Here is a 17,175-nt window from a genome sequence, read left to right as displayed (position 1 = left end):
TGCTACAGCATCAGTGCTACTCCACTGCTCCATGGCCTCCTTCAAGTCCACCTGCTCTGCCTTTCTGGCTGTGTCCAGACCAACAGCCACAGCTCTCATTCTTGTCCACACCCTAAATTCTGCTATCCCCAAATCCTGCTGCCCTGTGTCCCAGTCCACTAATCCTACTCTCTACCCTTCCTCACCAGTCCTGTATTTACCTCACTCTTATTTCCATCTGTATCTGACTACTGCAGCTTCACCTCTCTTTCTTCCAAGGCTCCTTAATGCTCTCCAAGGAAGGTTGAGTCTCAGCAGGTTTATCTCTTCCTCTTAGGCCAGCATCCTTTCATTCTCTCTCAGGAATGGAGATGTGTCCTGTCCTGGACTTCTTACAGAAAAGCCACAACAAACTGCTGAAACCTGAAAGAAATGATGCCATTCTCACAGGATAAGCTCTAGTTTCTACTGAAAAACCCTGGTGAATGCTACTTATTGTGCAAGAAGTGCACCAGCAACATTCATGAAATGCATTATGAAGGAGTCTGCATCTAGTAGCATATGTTCTGACAGAATTCTTCCAGGTGATACAGGACTTAAGGAAAGGTCTAAAATGGGACTGACACAAAGCAATATAGTAATTATTTGGCAGTGCATAATATCTTTATTTAGAACAATAAAGTATATGTATATAATGTAAATTCCAAATTTGAACTGATATAAAAAAGGATGTGGGAAAACATCTATCTTCAAGAGGACACATATGTACACACATCACATTTTATAAACTTTGTTGATTACCTTCAGTCAGAATGTAACTATGCAAAACTGTGCTGACAGTTACATTTAAATAAATGAATCTGCCCATGATGCAACCAGCAAATGTCTGTGTCTCTGTCACTAAAGAGTCTGAAGTTTCCGTGTTCCATCAATTTGATAACATAATAGCAACATGTCACCATTACTGTAGATCTGCATTTAAGGCAGTTGAATCAGATTCCTGAATTGAAGAATGTTGAATAATTTTTAAATGTAAATCTAATTCAAAATATCAGTATTTTATATATACAGTTAGATTTTCAATTTAGTAGTTGTACTGTGTGTACTGAACAGTTTCAGCATATTACAAAGAGAGAGCAACAGAGAAAACAGAGCTGGTGAAGATGAGAACCTAAAAAAATGTGCAGGTTCTACACACACTCCATAGTTAAGCACATTTGTAGTCAAGCACATTTTATAAGAAAGCTTATAAAATGACCTTGTGATGAAATAAGTACCATTAATTCATTCAAGTAAACACAAACCTAAACAGAGTTACTCAGCATATCACTATCTGTTTTTTTTTTCCTCACAAGGCCCTTAATAATTGCATGCAAAAGTGAACTATTTCAAAGGCAACTTAAAAATGTTGTTTCTCACCACAGATATCCAAAAGCCAAATTTGGCTGACTTTTGTATAAAAAAAATACAACACCCATTTTCCCCCAATTTCATTTTAAGAGGAAGGGTGTTAGTTTTCCAACTGTGTTAATGCGTAGGCTCTGTCTACCAAAAAGAAGACTGAAAAACTGATCACTCTCCAGAAGTTAAACAGCTTACAATGGAATATAGAGACAATTAAAAGTCTATTTCTGCCACCCCAACTCCCACTGAACAGTAACTTTTTCTATTTCCATTTATTTCAAAGATGCCTCACAAGTCAGTTGTCTTTCAAAATGTCACTATGTCCAAAGCAAAGATCTCCTCAGTGGTCACAGAAAGTTTCCAATAAATTCACAATCCCATTTCCAATGCCATGCTATCTACTGTATCTATAGAATGTCTAGAAGTGTCCTGCTTTGCAAGAGACTGAGAACACCTGATGTTATGTTCAGATCTCTCAAAAGGAGTTGCAGAGAATGGGAAAACAATAAGGTCGAACAACAGTTCTGCTACTCCATGTGTCATATGACTTTGGTGTTCAAAGAACAAAGTTTGTGATGTGAAGGTGGAAAGTTTGTACATAAATTTTCTTTCTATTCTCATATAGCCTTAAATTTCCCTTGCTCCACAGAAAGATTAAAGCATCTGACATTATTTGAAAGTGATTTAGCTACTTTTTTGAGATATTGCTCTTGGAAGGTGAATATTTTGTCAAATCTGTGTTTAATGCATGTTTCAATTCATAGCTGATATTTTCTGTAGTATTGAATAGTAGACTAAGAAGCCTAAAATATTGCACATTTTGAATATCGAAGTATAATTTGGGGCACACCAATGTGCAACATCATTGTGTATTTGATTTTCTGGACAGAATACATTTAGGAGCAAGAACATTAATAAATACAAGATTATTGTTTGACTGAATCTAAGACAATTTTTTTAAAACTTCAAATGTATAAGCTTGCCTTAATATCATATTGTATGAAGTATTTAAGGTTTTTGTACAATGTGTAAGGATAACTGCTTCTGGACACTTTTCCATTCAGTCAAAACTAAAACACAGTTATTCTCTACATTACCAATAAGGTGCAAATTTCCATCAAATAGGTCATATTGACATTTTTTTTAGGGTAACTCTTAAATAGGTTTGAAACTCAGAGTCTGAGGGCCTTGTGAGTAAAGAACGACACAATGTCAAAGGAAACTTAATCGCAGATGGGGAATTCTGTTATTTGAGGAATGCACTTGCTTTTTAGATGTGATGAACAATCTTGATTATTAATTGGATGAGTTCTACAGGAGCATCTTTCTGAATAATCATGAAGCTTCTCACACTAAGCTTCTTTTGATCTTGTCTAAGAGAAGTTCCTCAGATGATGCAAAGTTCTGTTATACTTAATGGAATTATGTTGATTTATATCAGCTGAGTAGGACTTGAGGACCCTTTTCTGACATCCAGGAAGTGCAAAAAGGGCCCAAGTATAAATAAAAATTCCACATGATCAAATCCTTGCATCAGTAAATTCATGAGAAGTTTTAACAATGATCTCATAGAGTAAAAATTCCACACAGAGTGGCTATATGCCCACATCAGCTCTGTCATCAAACATGGTAAGGTTCTGAGGTTTTGTCTTTTTAATAAGACAGTTTTACCAATAATACACACACACTCACACACGCACACACACATATATGCACACATACGTCTATATTATATGTATGACATATTCTTTTTATGCATGGTTCTCAGAAAATTCAGCAGATGAAAAAAATTCCACAGAACTCTTAAAAACTTTAGTGACTATACATTTTAAAGAGAACTCAAACTTTATGCAAAACATTAAAAGGGATTTTTTTTTTTTTTTAATTTCTTAAGTAGGTTAAACTAGAACTCTTGCTGACCTGGTCAATTTGATAACAGATGACAGTTTGACATCTGAAGTGAGCCTTTACCTTTTGGGAGTAAACCCCCCCTAATACCGATAAATAATCACAACCATTATTCGGAAAGAGCCAAGATGAAAAGATGCACAACTACACTTGTAACTTTTACCATGGTATTTTTAGGATTTACTTGAAAATACATATCTGTACATCAGTCCTGTACATATTCCATTGATGCTATAACAGCAACAGATGCAGAAGACAAGTGAGAAACAAAGCCTTTCTCTTTTGTTTCAAAAGAATTAACCTTCAAGAGTGGAGAATGCCAGGATATTAAAGCTTACTTATCACTTAAAACACAATGCAAACATTAATTATAGCTGATGTAAGTAAAAGCTAAATACACTCTCAGTATCTTTCAGATTTCCTACTCTAGACATTTAAAGACAAAGTATCAATGGCATACATCATCAGAATTTAAAACACATTTCACGGATTTGTCTTTATTCTGATGTTTGAATGCAATTCAGACTCTTTACTTTCCCTTAGCATGGCTGGAAATTTCACCAGTGTTCACATCCCCAGCAGTTACTCTGAATGCTTCGAAGCTCTATGAGTTACATTCACCTCTTGTTTACTTTGTCTTCATCCAGTATTTGCTCCTCCTGAACAGAGACCATCAATGCTGATAAATTCTTGAGGCTTTCTGGGGTGGGCAACCAGCCACCTGGCACCCGACAGAGACCACATGTTGCTGTACACACGACCTTTGCCAGGCATAAACACAACTCCTTATAAGTAAAAGTCTAGAACTCTAGTTCATGGCATGACCTTACTTTCAAGTTTTATATACAATATCGAACAGTATGTTATCTGTATCCATTTCTGCATTTTCTGTCAGTTCAGAGATCTCCATCTGAAGACATCAATGTAAGGTAGAGGACACAAAATTTAAATAAGGGTGAAAAGGTATTTACGACTTGCAATGATTATACATAGTTGGAGGCATTTGAAAGATGCTTTTTGTTCAGGACATACTTTGTTTGCCAGAGTCAGATGAAAGTATTAATGCAATTAGAAATCCTCAAATGTCACACAAGGTAGATATTCATATAAGAGACAGTCCTGCTAAGTGCACACTCTTCTTTAATTGTTCAATTCACTGTTGGTTTCACAGTAACAAACACAAATTGTCCTCGTTTCTATATCATGTCTACGAAGTCATGGGCAGCAACAACAGATGCAGACTCAGTCTGTCACTCCAGAAGGAATACGAATGTGCTTAAAGCTGCTTCATTTATGAAGCGAACATGGAACTGTTACCTGCTTGAAGAGAAAAACAGAAACTGATTTTGCTGATTAGTCTTCCTCCCTGTATAACTCACAGACATATAACAGAGACATTTTTTCCTTACAATTTTGGAACTAGATAAATTTAATGACACTTGTATAGACATTTCTTTACTCAGAAAGAAAAATGTTATAAGATATACTTTCCTGGTCAAGAACACCCTTGCCTGCAAAAGCTCATCGAAGTCATCTAAGGTGATGAAACAACCGTCATGGTTTTACAGAAGTGTTGTTTGTGCATTTTGGTATCGGCAATCTCTGGCAGCAAACTTCCCTTTGAAGTCATCTTGGACAAGTCAATACCAAACTGAGTTTACATGTCTGGAAAAATTGAATGACTTGTCCAATGCAGTGACAATTTACCTTCTCACTAAGCAGGTGTTAGAACAAAGCAGCTAAGGAGTCTGAAACTCACTCAAGTTGTAGCTAACATGATCACATCAAACACCTGAGAGTAACTGCTACAGGACGAACTGCAAAATCTGGATTGCCTGTTAACTTTTGCATTGCTCTTTCCACTCGTGATATAAAATGAACCATTCAGTGCTGCCTGAATCTTCCAGACTCTTTCATAGATGCCATGGGTTAAGAACAGCACAGTTCCTGTGGTAAGAAGCCTCTTGCCAGAGAACCACACCATTTTGCAGAGGACAGCTGTGACTGAGAAACCTCACTTGCCTTTGCTGTTCACTCTTGCATACTAAAGCAAGAATGATGCATCTGGTGAGGCTACAGAGACTGCAAACTGTGCTGACCAAGCAACAATTAATAAAAGCTCAGCTCTGCTTGACCTGTTCTCCTACGCTCACCTGCTACTTTTAGCAGATTGTGTTTTTAGTTCACATTTCTTCCAAACTGCTGTAGGACAACAGCTGAAAGCTTCTCCATCAGCTCTTGAGCCAAAAAGGAGTAGCAGTAGCTGTACTTCACTTTGGAATTCTTGCACATTTCATTTTGAAGCATTCGAGTTAAAAGTCAAGTGTCTTAATTAATGGTACAGGATTAATTAAAGTAGTTGCTAAAGATCTTATGCGCAAATCAAGGCTACCGATAGCAAGATATATTTTTTTTCCCAAAATGGACTGCTGAATTGCAGAAACTGAAAGTAATTAAGTCTATGGTAAGACTGTTACCAGAAAAACTTACCAGTACATGAAACAGTAACAGTGTTGAGGAAAAAAAAGCAACAGCTACACTTGTAGATGTTTCTTTTCTTTTTGCTGCAACATACTGGGGGAAAAAAAAGGTACTTTATTACTATAACACTAGTTTTTTAATTCCAGTAGAATAGCAGGATCTGTAAGTTAGTTAAAATAAAAGGGAACCCAAAGTATTATAATTTATGTTTGCTATTAGTTCTTTCTATTTGTAGATGAATATTCCAAATTTCTCAGGAAGGAGAAATTTCTACTACTCATCTGTGCCATATATGCCAGCACATATGCCACATATTTAAGAAGACATCTGATGGAGAACACAGTCTGTCTAAATTTCCTGCTAAGGTCCTCTCCTGCATTTAACTAATTTTTTTCCTCATTTCTTCATATAAAACAGTATTTTATATTTCCTGCGAAGTTTAAAGGAAGATGTATGTTCCATTTCACAGGATTTAATATCTGTGAGGATGAGGTGCAGAATGAGTTACTCATAGCAACTATTATACTTGGTGAATATACAGTCTTTCATTCTATATACTGTACATGAAGTAAATTTGTTTTAAGGATTTATTATTTTAGCAAATCTAAACACTGAAAATTTCAGCTCCTGTGACCAAACTGCTAGATCAGAACTTTGCCTGTTTCTGCATTCAATAGCGGGCAGCACCGGACATTTCACAGTGTGAGAGGACTACAGTATGTGTCCTTCTACCAACCGCATCAGATCTTTCCATAAGTCCCTCATAGTTAAAATCTGACAAAACGTCATGAAATATGAAGTTAAACAGTACTCTCAAAATGCTATAGCATGAATATCCCTAAGTCCTTTTCTGAATTTCACAGAATTCTTTGCCCAAGTCATATCCAAGGAACTTCAAAGTCTTTAATTGTTATTTCTAAGGTATATTTGATTTGCTGAGTTACACAGAACTTCTGTTTAAAAGTCAGATAAAGCCATGTTTAAGTATGAGTTTAACTATGAACACAGCCTTGAATCGTTTCAGGATGACTGTAGGAAGTGATTAGGATTTTAATGAGTCCTCATCAACTTTCTACAAGCACAAAAAAACCCCCCTGGAAAACATAATACCCTGTGGAATACAAAAAAGTAAAAGAACACAAAAAGTGTTAATGTAAAAAGTATTTAAAAGTATTTAGGAACACAACCAGGAAGACACTGCTTTCTATTTATTTCCATAATATCAGCCTAGCTTTACACCACACGGCAAATGACAACATTCATTTTATTTTGTTGCTTCCCTTATAGGTCTCAGCAATCCTTTCTCACAGTGGGAGTAAGGACAGACAAAGTAAAGGTAATGTCTTCTTTATAAAATTTTGTAAGCAGAAATATTCTCCATATCAATTTCTATATTTACACTAGAAGGTCCTTTAAAGGGCACACCCTAAGCACATATTTTACCTCTGCAGCAAGACCCCATGTTTGCAGGTTTTTTGCGTTTGTCATAGAGCTAGAGAGTAACAGGAAGTAGCTCTCAAAGATAAAACCATATTTTCAAATGTAAATATCAAGTGAAATGCTATACCTTATCTCATTTTCCTCTTGACAGTCATGACACTGCGTAGTTTCAACACTTTCTGGTCTGGATTCGGGATGTGTTTTCTAGGAAGAAAATGCATTAAATATAAATATTCTAAAGCTTTCTCTAGTAACTCCCTAAACAATTGCAGTATGTTTCAATTTGCTTCATATTTTCAGTATCAAAGTCAGCTTGCACAATGCAGGTCAAATCTTGCCCTCTAAAATACATCTGCTACTGATATAATTTTACTATTGAAGTCTTTGTATTGTAGGGGCAAAAGCAAAAAAAAAATCTATTCTCAATATACAATAGGAGAAACGGAGAATTGGGTGAATCCCACATTGTGCCTTGCAGAATATACCACCTAAGGAGTCTTTCTGCTGTGCCTTTTGCAACTGGACATGCCTGTCTGGTATTGGCCTTTTTAGCCACCAGCGCGCTTGTAACAAACGTGGGTAGAGCCCTCCCCAAACCTTCATTCGCAAAGCCCAGCCATGACAAGTTTCCAATTAGACAGCAATCGTGCTGATAAGACAGAATTTGTACTTTGACAGTGGAATTCAAGAATTTGACATCTGTATTTTATTTACATCTGCATTCCACAGTTCAGTGAAAATCAGAAGAGGTATCTCTTGTTTTCAAATGCGGAATGGTTCTGTTCTTTTCACCTCCCCCTAGCTAAGAAATGTAGTATCACTAGGTAAACGATCAAATGTAGTATTTCTTACCTTCCAGTATATGGCTCCCAAAATAAAGCCAATAAGAAGAGACAGCAATGATGTCAATGCTATGCTGATCCCTTGCAGGCTGGAGCTGCTAATGAAGCCAAGTGCTTCTTCTGTAATTAAAGATACTCTGTTAGTGAAGGCAGATTTATAGAAGAAAACTATCTTCAGGGCAACACTATTAGCAAGAGCACTTTCAAGCACCACCTACATAACAGCATCTTAAATAGCAGAACAGATACTTCAAAGTGCTATGTACATGAAGAGCACTTCATACAAAATCTTACAGGAAGTTTTTGACCACAAGGATGCTTCACCCAATTCTGAAATAACTGTGTTGAAAAGTACCAACACTAATTCTCTTTCTGTCACTTGTAGAGAATTCTCTCTTTCCCACACTTCAAAGTTTTGGATTTATTAATTCTTGGAGGTCTTATTTTGAAACACAAAGTAATTATTTGGAAAACAATATATGTTAATTTGTGCATTTTCCTAAGTTCCATCAGAGACCTCCCACTGACTGCAGACAGACACTTTTCCTTGCCACTAATGAATGACCAACATGAGGCCACTTGAGGGTGGTTAATTTAACAAAAGCATGACCATTTCTAACATCTTCTTGGAAAGGTGCCACTGACTTCAGCAACCTTGGTACCTTGAGGTCTAGCTGTGTGCTATTTGGTTATAACCATTTCTTGATAGCTTTTAACATTTTAAACAGAAGAGCACCAATCCTAGTCTTTCCATTCCCCTCACAGGAAGCTGCACGCATGCTGAGACTAAAATTTGGCCCTGCAGTTATTTAATGAAGAGCAGGATGTGAAAAGTCCTAGAGAATCACCTGGGGATTCTCCTTCTGAAACGCAAAGTGAACCATAGCAGACTGTTAGTTTAGACACCATCCACCCCATTTTTTTTCATTTTAAGATTGGGAGTCTGCAGTTCCAGTGGTGGATATATTGTCAGATTACAGGAAAAGAACCAAACTGTAAGCACTGGAAAAGTATAGCTGATTGGATACACGGAAAGGAAAATGAACTGACAGCACTCCAAATTTGTGCAACTGATGCAAACACAAATGTCTAAGCACATACAGTATGATATACTGGGTCAAACAATGTGTTTAGTACATTACTAAACAGCTTCCAAAAAACACTTCGGTTCAGAAAGGAGCATTCTTACAATTATCTAATAATTCATTTTCAACTTTCTGAGATTTTCTGGTTGACATTTTGTAAATTTTAGACAAATATCCTTTTAATCCCTGAAATTCAGCTGTGTTTTCTAGGCTCAACGTAGACAGAACTAAAAAGTAAGACAGCATAAAGTCTGTATCTTATACATTCATATAATACATAGCTCTCTGTATCTCATACACTGTTTACAAAGTATAGGTTCTGACTGCAGTGGCTTGAATTTCACTTAAATCTGGTAAGACTCGGTACACTAAAAGGAAGCATCAGTCAAGCAGAATCAATGCTAGCTTACCGTGAAAGAAATCTGTCTACAGAGGAGAAGGGAAAGAGAGCAGATAAAGTTCTACAGAGGTGAACATCAACTGAAAAAGAGAGGCTATTGATTAATCTGCCTCTGCCTGCTCAGAAATTAAAGCCAAGGTCAGAAAATAATTGGGGGGGACATATCTCTTCTAACTTTTTCTCCCAGATTAGGCACAGAGGATGTTTGCTTGCAGAACTGATCTTCAGAAAAACTGGGTAAACTCAAGTGGGGTACAGCTAGCCTGAACAACTCAAAAAAGCCTTCCTGTCATTACTTTATCTGAACTGTATTCTCAGAAGAAAATTCCTACATTGCTCTTGTGATCTAGGCAAGAAAAGTAAAACCCTCATTTGCCTAATGCCATTCCTCCCAGTGAGAGACTGCTGAGTTACACAACTAAATTATGTAAATCGTATGGAGATGGTCATGTTTTCCAGACTCTAACCTGCAAACTTCAGAAAAAAATTCAGAAGTGAAATAAAAAACAAAGGAAAGACTCTTCAGGTCATTTAGAAAATAATGTATTTGATAACGTTATGGTAGAGTGTATAACCTCAAAAACCCTCTGCCTACCTGCAATGCTGGGCAGCATGTCATGGCAAGTATGCTGTTTTCTAAATGAACTTCTAGAGAAACGTTCTGTTTGCAGGGCAACCAGTGATAGTTTAGCACCTTTGTTTTTAACAGTATTTTTCACAAACTTAATGGAATATTGCACAACAGAAGAGACCCTTTAAAATGAGGTATCTAAAACAGAAAAAAAAATCTGATTTTTGAGAACTTATCTCCAATGTAGATGATTTCTGCATCATCTATGGAAAACTGAAAGGAATTCATAATAAGCTTTCCATGTGGGGACCTGTAACCCAGAAACAGAGCCTAAATACAGTCCCATTGTGACATCCTTCCCAGTCCACCTTCTAAAAATGACAATAGATTTATTTTTTTCATGACTTGATATATCACGCATGAATTAATTTGAAAATTAAGTAACCTTTAACTACCTTAAAAAGCAAACAACAACAGATTATTTAATTTTACACTGAAGTCCTGAAAAAAGTCTCTTGAAAGATCTAGGGAGAATGAAATGAGTCATGACAGGTTCCTTCATTGTCTTTTATTTATATTAATATCTAAAACAGAACAGGTTGGAAATTCTCTGTCTGGAGAACCTCACGGAGACTTGTGTCCTAATGAAGAAAAGGGAGATAAGGAAAGCAAATTGGCTACCATTAAGTTTTTGTTCCTTTCATAGGGACCATTTCCTCTGTTAGAAACTTTAGAGCTCTACACAGAAAGATTCTGACTCCCATCAGTTGTAAAGACAGAGCAGGAAAAGGAATAGGAAGAAACCAGGTGTAACAGGAACTCTGTGAACTCTTTGGGCAATACCAGAGAAGGTGCTGGCTTTGCAGTTAGTATATTATCTATTTTAAACATACTCTATCCAGCAAAGTAGAAAAGGGGAGTGGATGCAGGCCACCACCTCTCAGAGCTCTCACTCTGCATCTCATGGAAGATACCCTAAGGAGTCGAGCTCAATTGATGCTGATTTATGCACAGTCTTCATGGACATTGGGATTTTCAAGCCGTGAACAAAATATATTTACATCAAAAGCCACTCAGCTACACAACGAAGTTACTGAGCTGCTTCCTACTTGAGCCATATGTGATTATGATTCAAAGCACTGACTTGATTTTTTTTTGCCATATATGTCTCAAAGGAATTTTCAGTTTACCTCTGCTCAGCTCCAACACAATTACCACAAGATCTTATCTGTAAAAATGCAGAGCAGCTCTCACCTGTTCATTAGGGTTTTCCATTAACTATGAAGTTGGAACAAAGGAACAAAGGCACAGAAGGCAACACCAATTGCATTAAGCCACGGGTGAACATTTTCAAATTGTAGCGCAATTACTGAATTAAACTATGGTATTCTTTGCTTAATTAAAAAAGTAGACCTTGTTCCTAAAAGCAATCATAGAGATCTCTGTGTTTACACATTCTTTGAGCTTCTTGGTGCTGAATAACAAAGCTAAATTATTATGAGAAAATTATAGGCAAAAATGGAAAAAGGAACTACTGAACTTTTCTTGAAAATATAAAGAACATCATGGCATTAAATTGAGGAATAAATGTTAGTAACAGCTACTAAATTCAAGTTTGATCAGAGCAATATGAGATTAATCTTATGGGGAAAAAAATAAAAGACTACTATTTAGTGTTTTGTTCAACTACTGAAAGAAGAGATCAGGACTCAAGTCTTCCTATCCTAACACTTGTTCTTCACACAGGAACCATCTCATCTGAATTCTCTAGACTATGTGAGGTATAATGATCCAGAGAAATACCAGCAAGACTGGGACTTAAACAGTTAAATGGAATTTCAATTGGACTACAGTCATGGAACACAAAGAGAAAAAAACCAAGCCTCTTTAAATAAATTGGGAATGCTGGTGGTGGTGTCTTGAGAATTCTATGGAGGAAAAGATGGAGTGGGAACATGCCACAACTCTACATTCAATATTACAGGAATGAAAACAACACTACTGCCATTCAAAAAAAAAAAAATAGAATAGCATAATTGTTCTATTTTACATTTAGTTGGGCTAAGATTTTTGGTGTAGATTTAGTTAAGATTCTACTATATTATCATACTTTAGTTTTATTGTCGTGTAAAAACAACGGAGTTGTGAAACATGGCTCTTTCAACAAAAGCAGGAACAACATTAAAACACATAATTTAGCTTATTTATATACAATTTATATGATAATTATTTCACAAATTATTTTATTAGATGATGCACTTCAGATTTGTCTAAGTTGAATTTAGAATGAGGAGCAGTCCAAGTCATCTGACTACACAGATTTTATTAATAAATTCAAAATTTATTATTAATCTGGAGGGGTTCTTTTGCAAACACTGAATGTTTCTAAATGCTTTAGAAACTATTAAACTAAAAAACAGCTCAATTTAAAACTATTTAAAATTAAAGAGAGTTATTTTTTAAAAAAATTACTGCAGTTTATGTCTGAAGATGTTTTTTTCAGGCCTCCTCTCTTCTCTAAATGTTTTCCTTCTCCAAATTTGAATCTAGTGGTGCTGTCCTGAAAACAGTACTGAAGCCAGGGGACCCTGTGCTAGGGAGTTCTCACATGGGAAATAATAAGGTTTATTCATTGTTGTTCCTTCCAAGAAGATAAGGATTAACTAAAACCAAAACTTCCTCAGCAATAAAGTCAAGACAAAACTAAAATCAGTACTGAAGGCCATTTCAGGGAGTAAAACGGAGATGCCAATAAAGATTTCGCAGCTCTCTCCCTGCAAAAAACTCCAAACAAATAACTGTAGTCTAACCAGTCAGCATTCAAGTTAATGTAATTTAATCTGATTATGAGTTCAAACTGACCCCAGCCCCAGACACGCAGTCCTCATGTCATTTCTACATAAGGCTGTTAACTGATATCCAATTTTCCAATAAATTGCTTAAGAGAATGATAATCAGTTAAAACACACCTGTACAGCATATGGCAGCCAAGCAATTTCTTTGACTTACTGCATTATTTTAATTAGGATTTTTTCCTACTTGATTATCAGTTCCAATTATAAAACAAGATTAATAATCCTGCTTCTGTGCTCTCCTCCACAGTACAGACACAGGTGCTACACTTCACTGCACTGCCCAGCATCCCTCCTGATATTACACTGGGTCCAAATCCTTTTATCTGAACTGCTCCTGTAATCTCTCTGTCTGTCTTTTGGCTCCTTGATCCATTCCCATTGCTTCAGGCTGTGACTGAATATTTTTCCTCTAGCAGTGACAGCAAAAATTATCACATGTTCAGACCCGAGAGAGAAACAGGTATGCATTCTTTAATCCCCTCCTGGTGCCTCACAGTTGGCCTTGAGCTCAGTAAGTTGCTTGCTGAGGTCACAGCTCTGCGACCTCTTGGCAGGGAATCTATGGCAGGGAGGCTTCTCTTTTCCAGAGAGGTAGGCTAGCAGCCAGGAGTTGAGGGTGGTTTTTTATTCCAGCCTTCTACTCTAAGAGTTCTGGGATATGATGACTTAAGACCTTCTCTTAATTAGAAAGCAATCAGGAAGCGCTTCAAATCTGATAGCCTCTGTGAGCCAGCTAAGAGATAGCATGCATGGTGCCAAAAGCCTAGAGAGTAGATTGCACATTCCCAAGAGAAGGAGCATGAGCAGAAACTCAGGCTTAGTAGTATCTGTCCCACCAACAGGACAGATTAGGCTGCCAACAGGCTGTGTCCAACAGGCTACATAAGGCTGCCTCCTTGCACATGATTTCTTATGCACAGGGATTACCAGCCATACGCTTCACCATCGCACATTGTGATAACATAGATGTTTGTGAAGTGAAAACTGGAAATTGTGAAGAGAGACAGACACACATTGTTATCCTCACGCGTCTGGGAAACAGGAACAAGGAAACAATAGCATGATTGAGCTTTGATCACCATTTCAGAAACCTCTAAGGAAAATCCCCTTCTTTTGTTCACATGGGAAGCTCCAGGGATTATTCACCTTGTTGTACATGATGTCACTAAAAGCCCCTGAAATTTCACTGTTTCCTCCCACCTCAGATTCCTACACCCCTTCTGACCTCACGATGGGTAACGTTGAAGCTCTTACATCAACAGTTCTGGGCTCTCTTATCCGTCAGTGACCAGTCATATAATACAGTGACTAAGACAGATGAGAAACGTGGAGATGATTATGCAAGAGAGAAAACTACAGCCTGCCAAAAGCGTAGTGGCTTTGTCATTGACCCCAACCGAAAGCACACTGATTGTGGAGGCAGCCCTACTGCAACTACAGCTAGCAAACATGGAGACTGTCTTCAGGTCTGGTGTAAAACCAGATTGACATTACTACCAAAATGCAATGTACAGGCAATCTCTTTGTCCATGTGAGTATCCTCAGCTGATTTATAATAGCTATTCTGTTCACTTGGAGCAACTTCCTTTTCAGAGAGTTAAAATGAAGTGTCTGGGACAGCCAAATTTGCTGAGGCCACGTGACTAGTGAGACCTCACAGCAGCCAAAACAAAGAGGCCTGCCCTCTCCAAGTTGTAGAGAGCTGTCACATCTTTGTAACTCGATAGCATCTATACATTTTGGTTAGATAAGTTCATTGCATTTCAACATGACAGCTGAGAAACACATGGTACACCATTAGGATCATGTAACTTCTCATTAATTTGCACAATTAATGACATTCTTTTCCTCTGAGCTCTCATAAAAATCAGATACTAGAACAAAATGGAGACACATATATTCAATCACTTGTACTTACTGTTACTGCTAGTGCTACTGCCAATGCTGTCATTCCTAAGGGAGCTGGCAGCAACAGGAGGAAACAAAAATGTTTTTGTGACAGCGACTCTGGAATCTAAATAGAAAATGAGTGTGTCAGCATTATGAAACTTAAAATACAGTTCCCTCTATATAAGATGATGGGCTATAGGGCTACTCTGATGTGGCTATAGGGCTGTTTTTCAAAATTGGATGTTTATAAAGTGGATTAAGCAAAAAAAGGCAGTTTCATTAAGAAGCAGTAGTGTCTACACACTGAGATGCTGCTGAATAGCTAATCTGGAAAAGCAATTGCTGCAAACAAGCTTTTAGGTTATGGCACTGATCTACTAGGGGTGTAACTGTGCAACTGGATATGTTGCCTTAATTAAAAAGCTAATAGCTGTCACTAGAGACAGTAAAAGAAAAGATAATAAAAAACTTCTGTTTGCTGGAAGGATGAGAAAAAACTGCAGGAGCCTAACTTGAGCTTATTAAAATTTTTTAAATGAAGTAAACATGGTCCTTTTCAGTAGAGGGGAGATGAATATGAAGATGACTTAAGGCTGCTGCAATTTGCAGCTTGTCCTGTCTTCCTGTCCTTTCAGTAGTGCAATCTTAGGTTCCTTTGCTGCCTTATAAAAACTAAATAGAGCATTAAAAGAAGATAAGAGCAATGTAAAAAGACAATCCAGGATATATTTGGAATGAAAAGAAGCAGAGCGATGCACTGTGAGGTTATTTGGATTATATCAAGGAATGATGTCTCTAGGAATGATGACACTAGTTTTTCTGTCACATAGAATTTGCCTTCAAACAGAAGTACAACCTTCAGTGTCAGTAGTAATTCTAACCTGCAGTAAAAAAGGTGACATGGGGGTACAGTATCAGAACATTTGTATCTCTGAAATTCAAGGAAAATCACCCATTTATATCTACTCAAATTATTTTCCCCAAAACAAGAGCCATCTTACCATTCTCTGGTGTTTCTACTGTTGAAGGCAGAATGCAGTCATTCTTATCCAGTGTGTCTGCAAACTCCTTGTAGACCTCAATGGTACTATTAAAGTGCCTAAAAAAATCCTCAGGAATGAAGCGACCTTCTTCATAAAGGTGACCATTTTCTTTTACAAAATCCTAGCATAAAATACAGAATTCAGCTTGAAAGAAGGTCAAGAGAGATGCTCATTTCAATATCTCAACAGATGATAAAAATATCCCATGATGACACAAAACAGTTTAAATTTTTAACCTGCAGAAGACCAGATTGGCTGTGTACAATCTTCATAAAACATATAAGTCTTCTGATCTGAGGATTTCAAATTAGCTTTGCAAATAGAAATTAATTATTAATGTAGCGTTGTAAAATTGCTAAGGAATGAAAGACAGTCTCCCATGTTACATTGAAAATGAAGAGATGTTTTTTTAATTCTACTCATTTAAAAAAATACTTTGATTTCACATTACTTTGCAATGTTTCACATGATTCTTTTAATCTGAACACATGAAACCAACACAGTCATTGGTATTGTCATTAAGAGAACAGGGAACAGAATACAATAGCTGAAATACACCACTGTACAGAAGCAGGCTGAGATCCCTGATAATGTACCTAAAAATAAGAGCAGGACTATAAACAAGGAAGCCCAATCACTCTGAGGCCTAACAGACAAGTGTGTTATGCCACACTAAACAATAAGATTGAGATCTATGTTAAGATGATTGAGAGTTATCTTTTTTTCTTTTTCTTTTTACCTGATTCTGGCTTTCATAACAGCTGTTACTTATGCCAGAAGGTCAAATTTGGCCTGGGATTAATCTGTACTCCCAAGAAGGAAGACAGCGGTAAAAATGTGGTTTAAATATGTCCTAAGGAAAACTTCCTGGTTTTGGCTCCAAAATTATTTTATATTTAATGCTGAAAGTACTAGACTAAAGATCATTTTTCTCTGAGGAAATCAATAGGTAGTTGTTTCTCTGAATTACAGGATATTTACTTTTCCATTCTACAAAATAAAATTCCTTTTCCCCAACCACATCCCATCTGAGTGCTTTGAATCATCAGGACAAAAATAAAAAATAAATAAAAATTATATATACATTGAAGATTTGACAGAATTCAGTTTGAAATGGAAAGTAGGGAATGTCTAAATACTCTCACCAATGTAATGCAAATACATGACAAGGTTACACAGTTTTTCCTCTCTAAATGCACCTGAGTGTTTTAATTCATTTGATTCATTCTGAGTGTTGAAAAGGTACAATTACAACAGCTAAGAATTTAGTTGACAAA

At 36.8% G+C, this 17,175-nt stretch overlaps 1 protein-coding gene across 3 annotated transcripts in view; it reads right to left on the bottom strand.

Moving 5' to 3' along the window:
- Window positions 1–620: 620 nt before the first annotated feature.
- Window positions 621–17,175, bottom strand: part of KITLG (KIT ligand) — a 57,483-nt gene continuing 40,928 nt past the window's right edge. The window contains exons 5-10 of one of the 3 annotated variants that reach the window (XM_064655496.1): window positions 15,857–16,019; window positions 14,884–14,979; window positions 8,065–8,174; window positions 7,340–7,416; window positions 5,782–5,865; window positions 621–4,631 (exon numbers count right to left, since the gene is read on the bottom strand). In XM_064655496.1, the coding sequence (XP_064511566.1) occupies window positions 5,826–5,865; window positions 7,340–7,416; window positions 8,065–8,174; window positions 14,884–14,979; window positions 15,857–16,019 (486 nt within the window). In that variant the 3' untranslated portion in view covers window positions 621–4,631; window positions 5,782–5,825. The remainder of the gene's footprint in view (window positions 4,632–5,781; window positions 5,866–7,339; window positions 7,417–8,064; window positions 8,175–14,883; window positions 14,980–15,856; window positions 16,020–17,175) is intronic. The other 2 variants (XM_064655495.1, XM_064655494.1) reach the window with 2 other exon arrangements.

The sequence above is a fragment of the Pseudopipra pipra genome, chromosome 5, assembly GCF_036250125.1.
Source record: "Pseudopipra pipra isolate bDixPip1 chromosome 5, bDixPip1.hap1, whole genome shotgun sequence".
NCBI classification, from domain to species: domain Eukaryota; kingdom Metazoa; phylum Chordata; class Aves; order Passeriformes; family Pipridae; genus Pseudopipra; species Pseudopipra pipra.
Note: the sequence above shows the minus strand (reverse complement) of the source record. Positions and strands in the feature narration are given on the sequence as shown.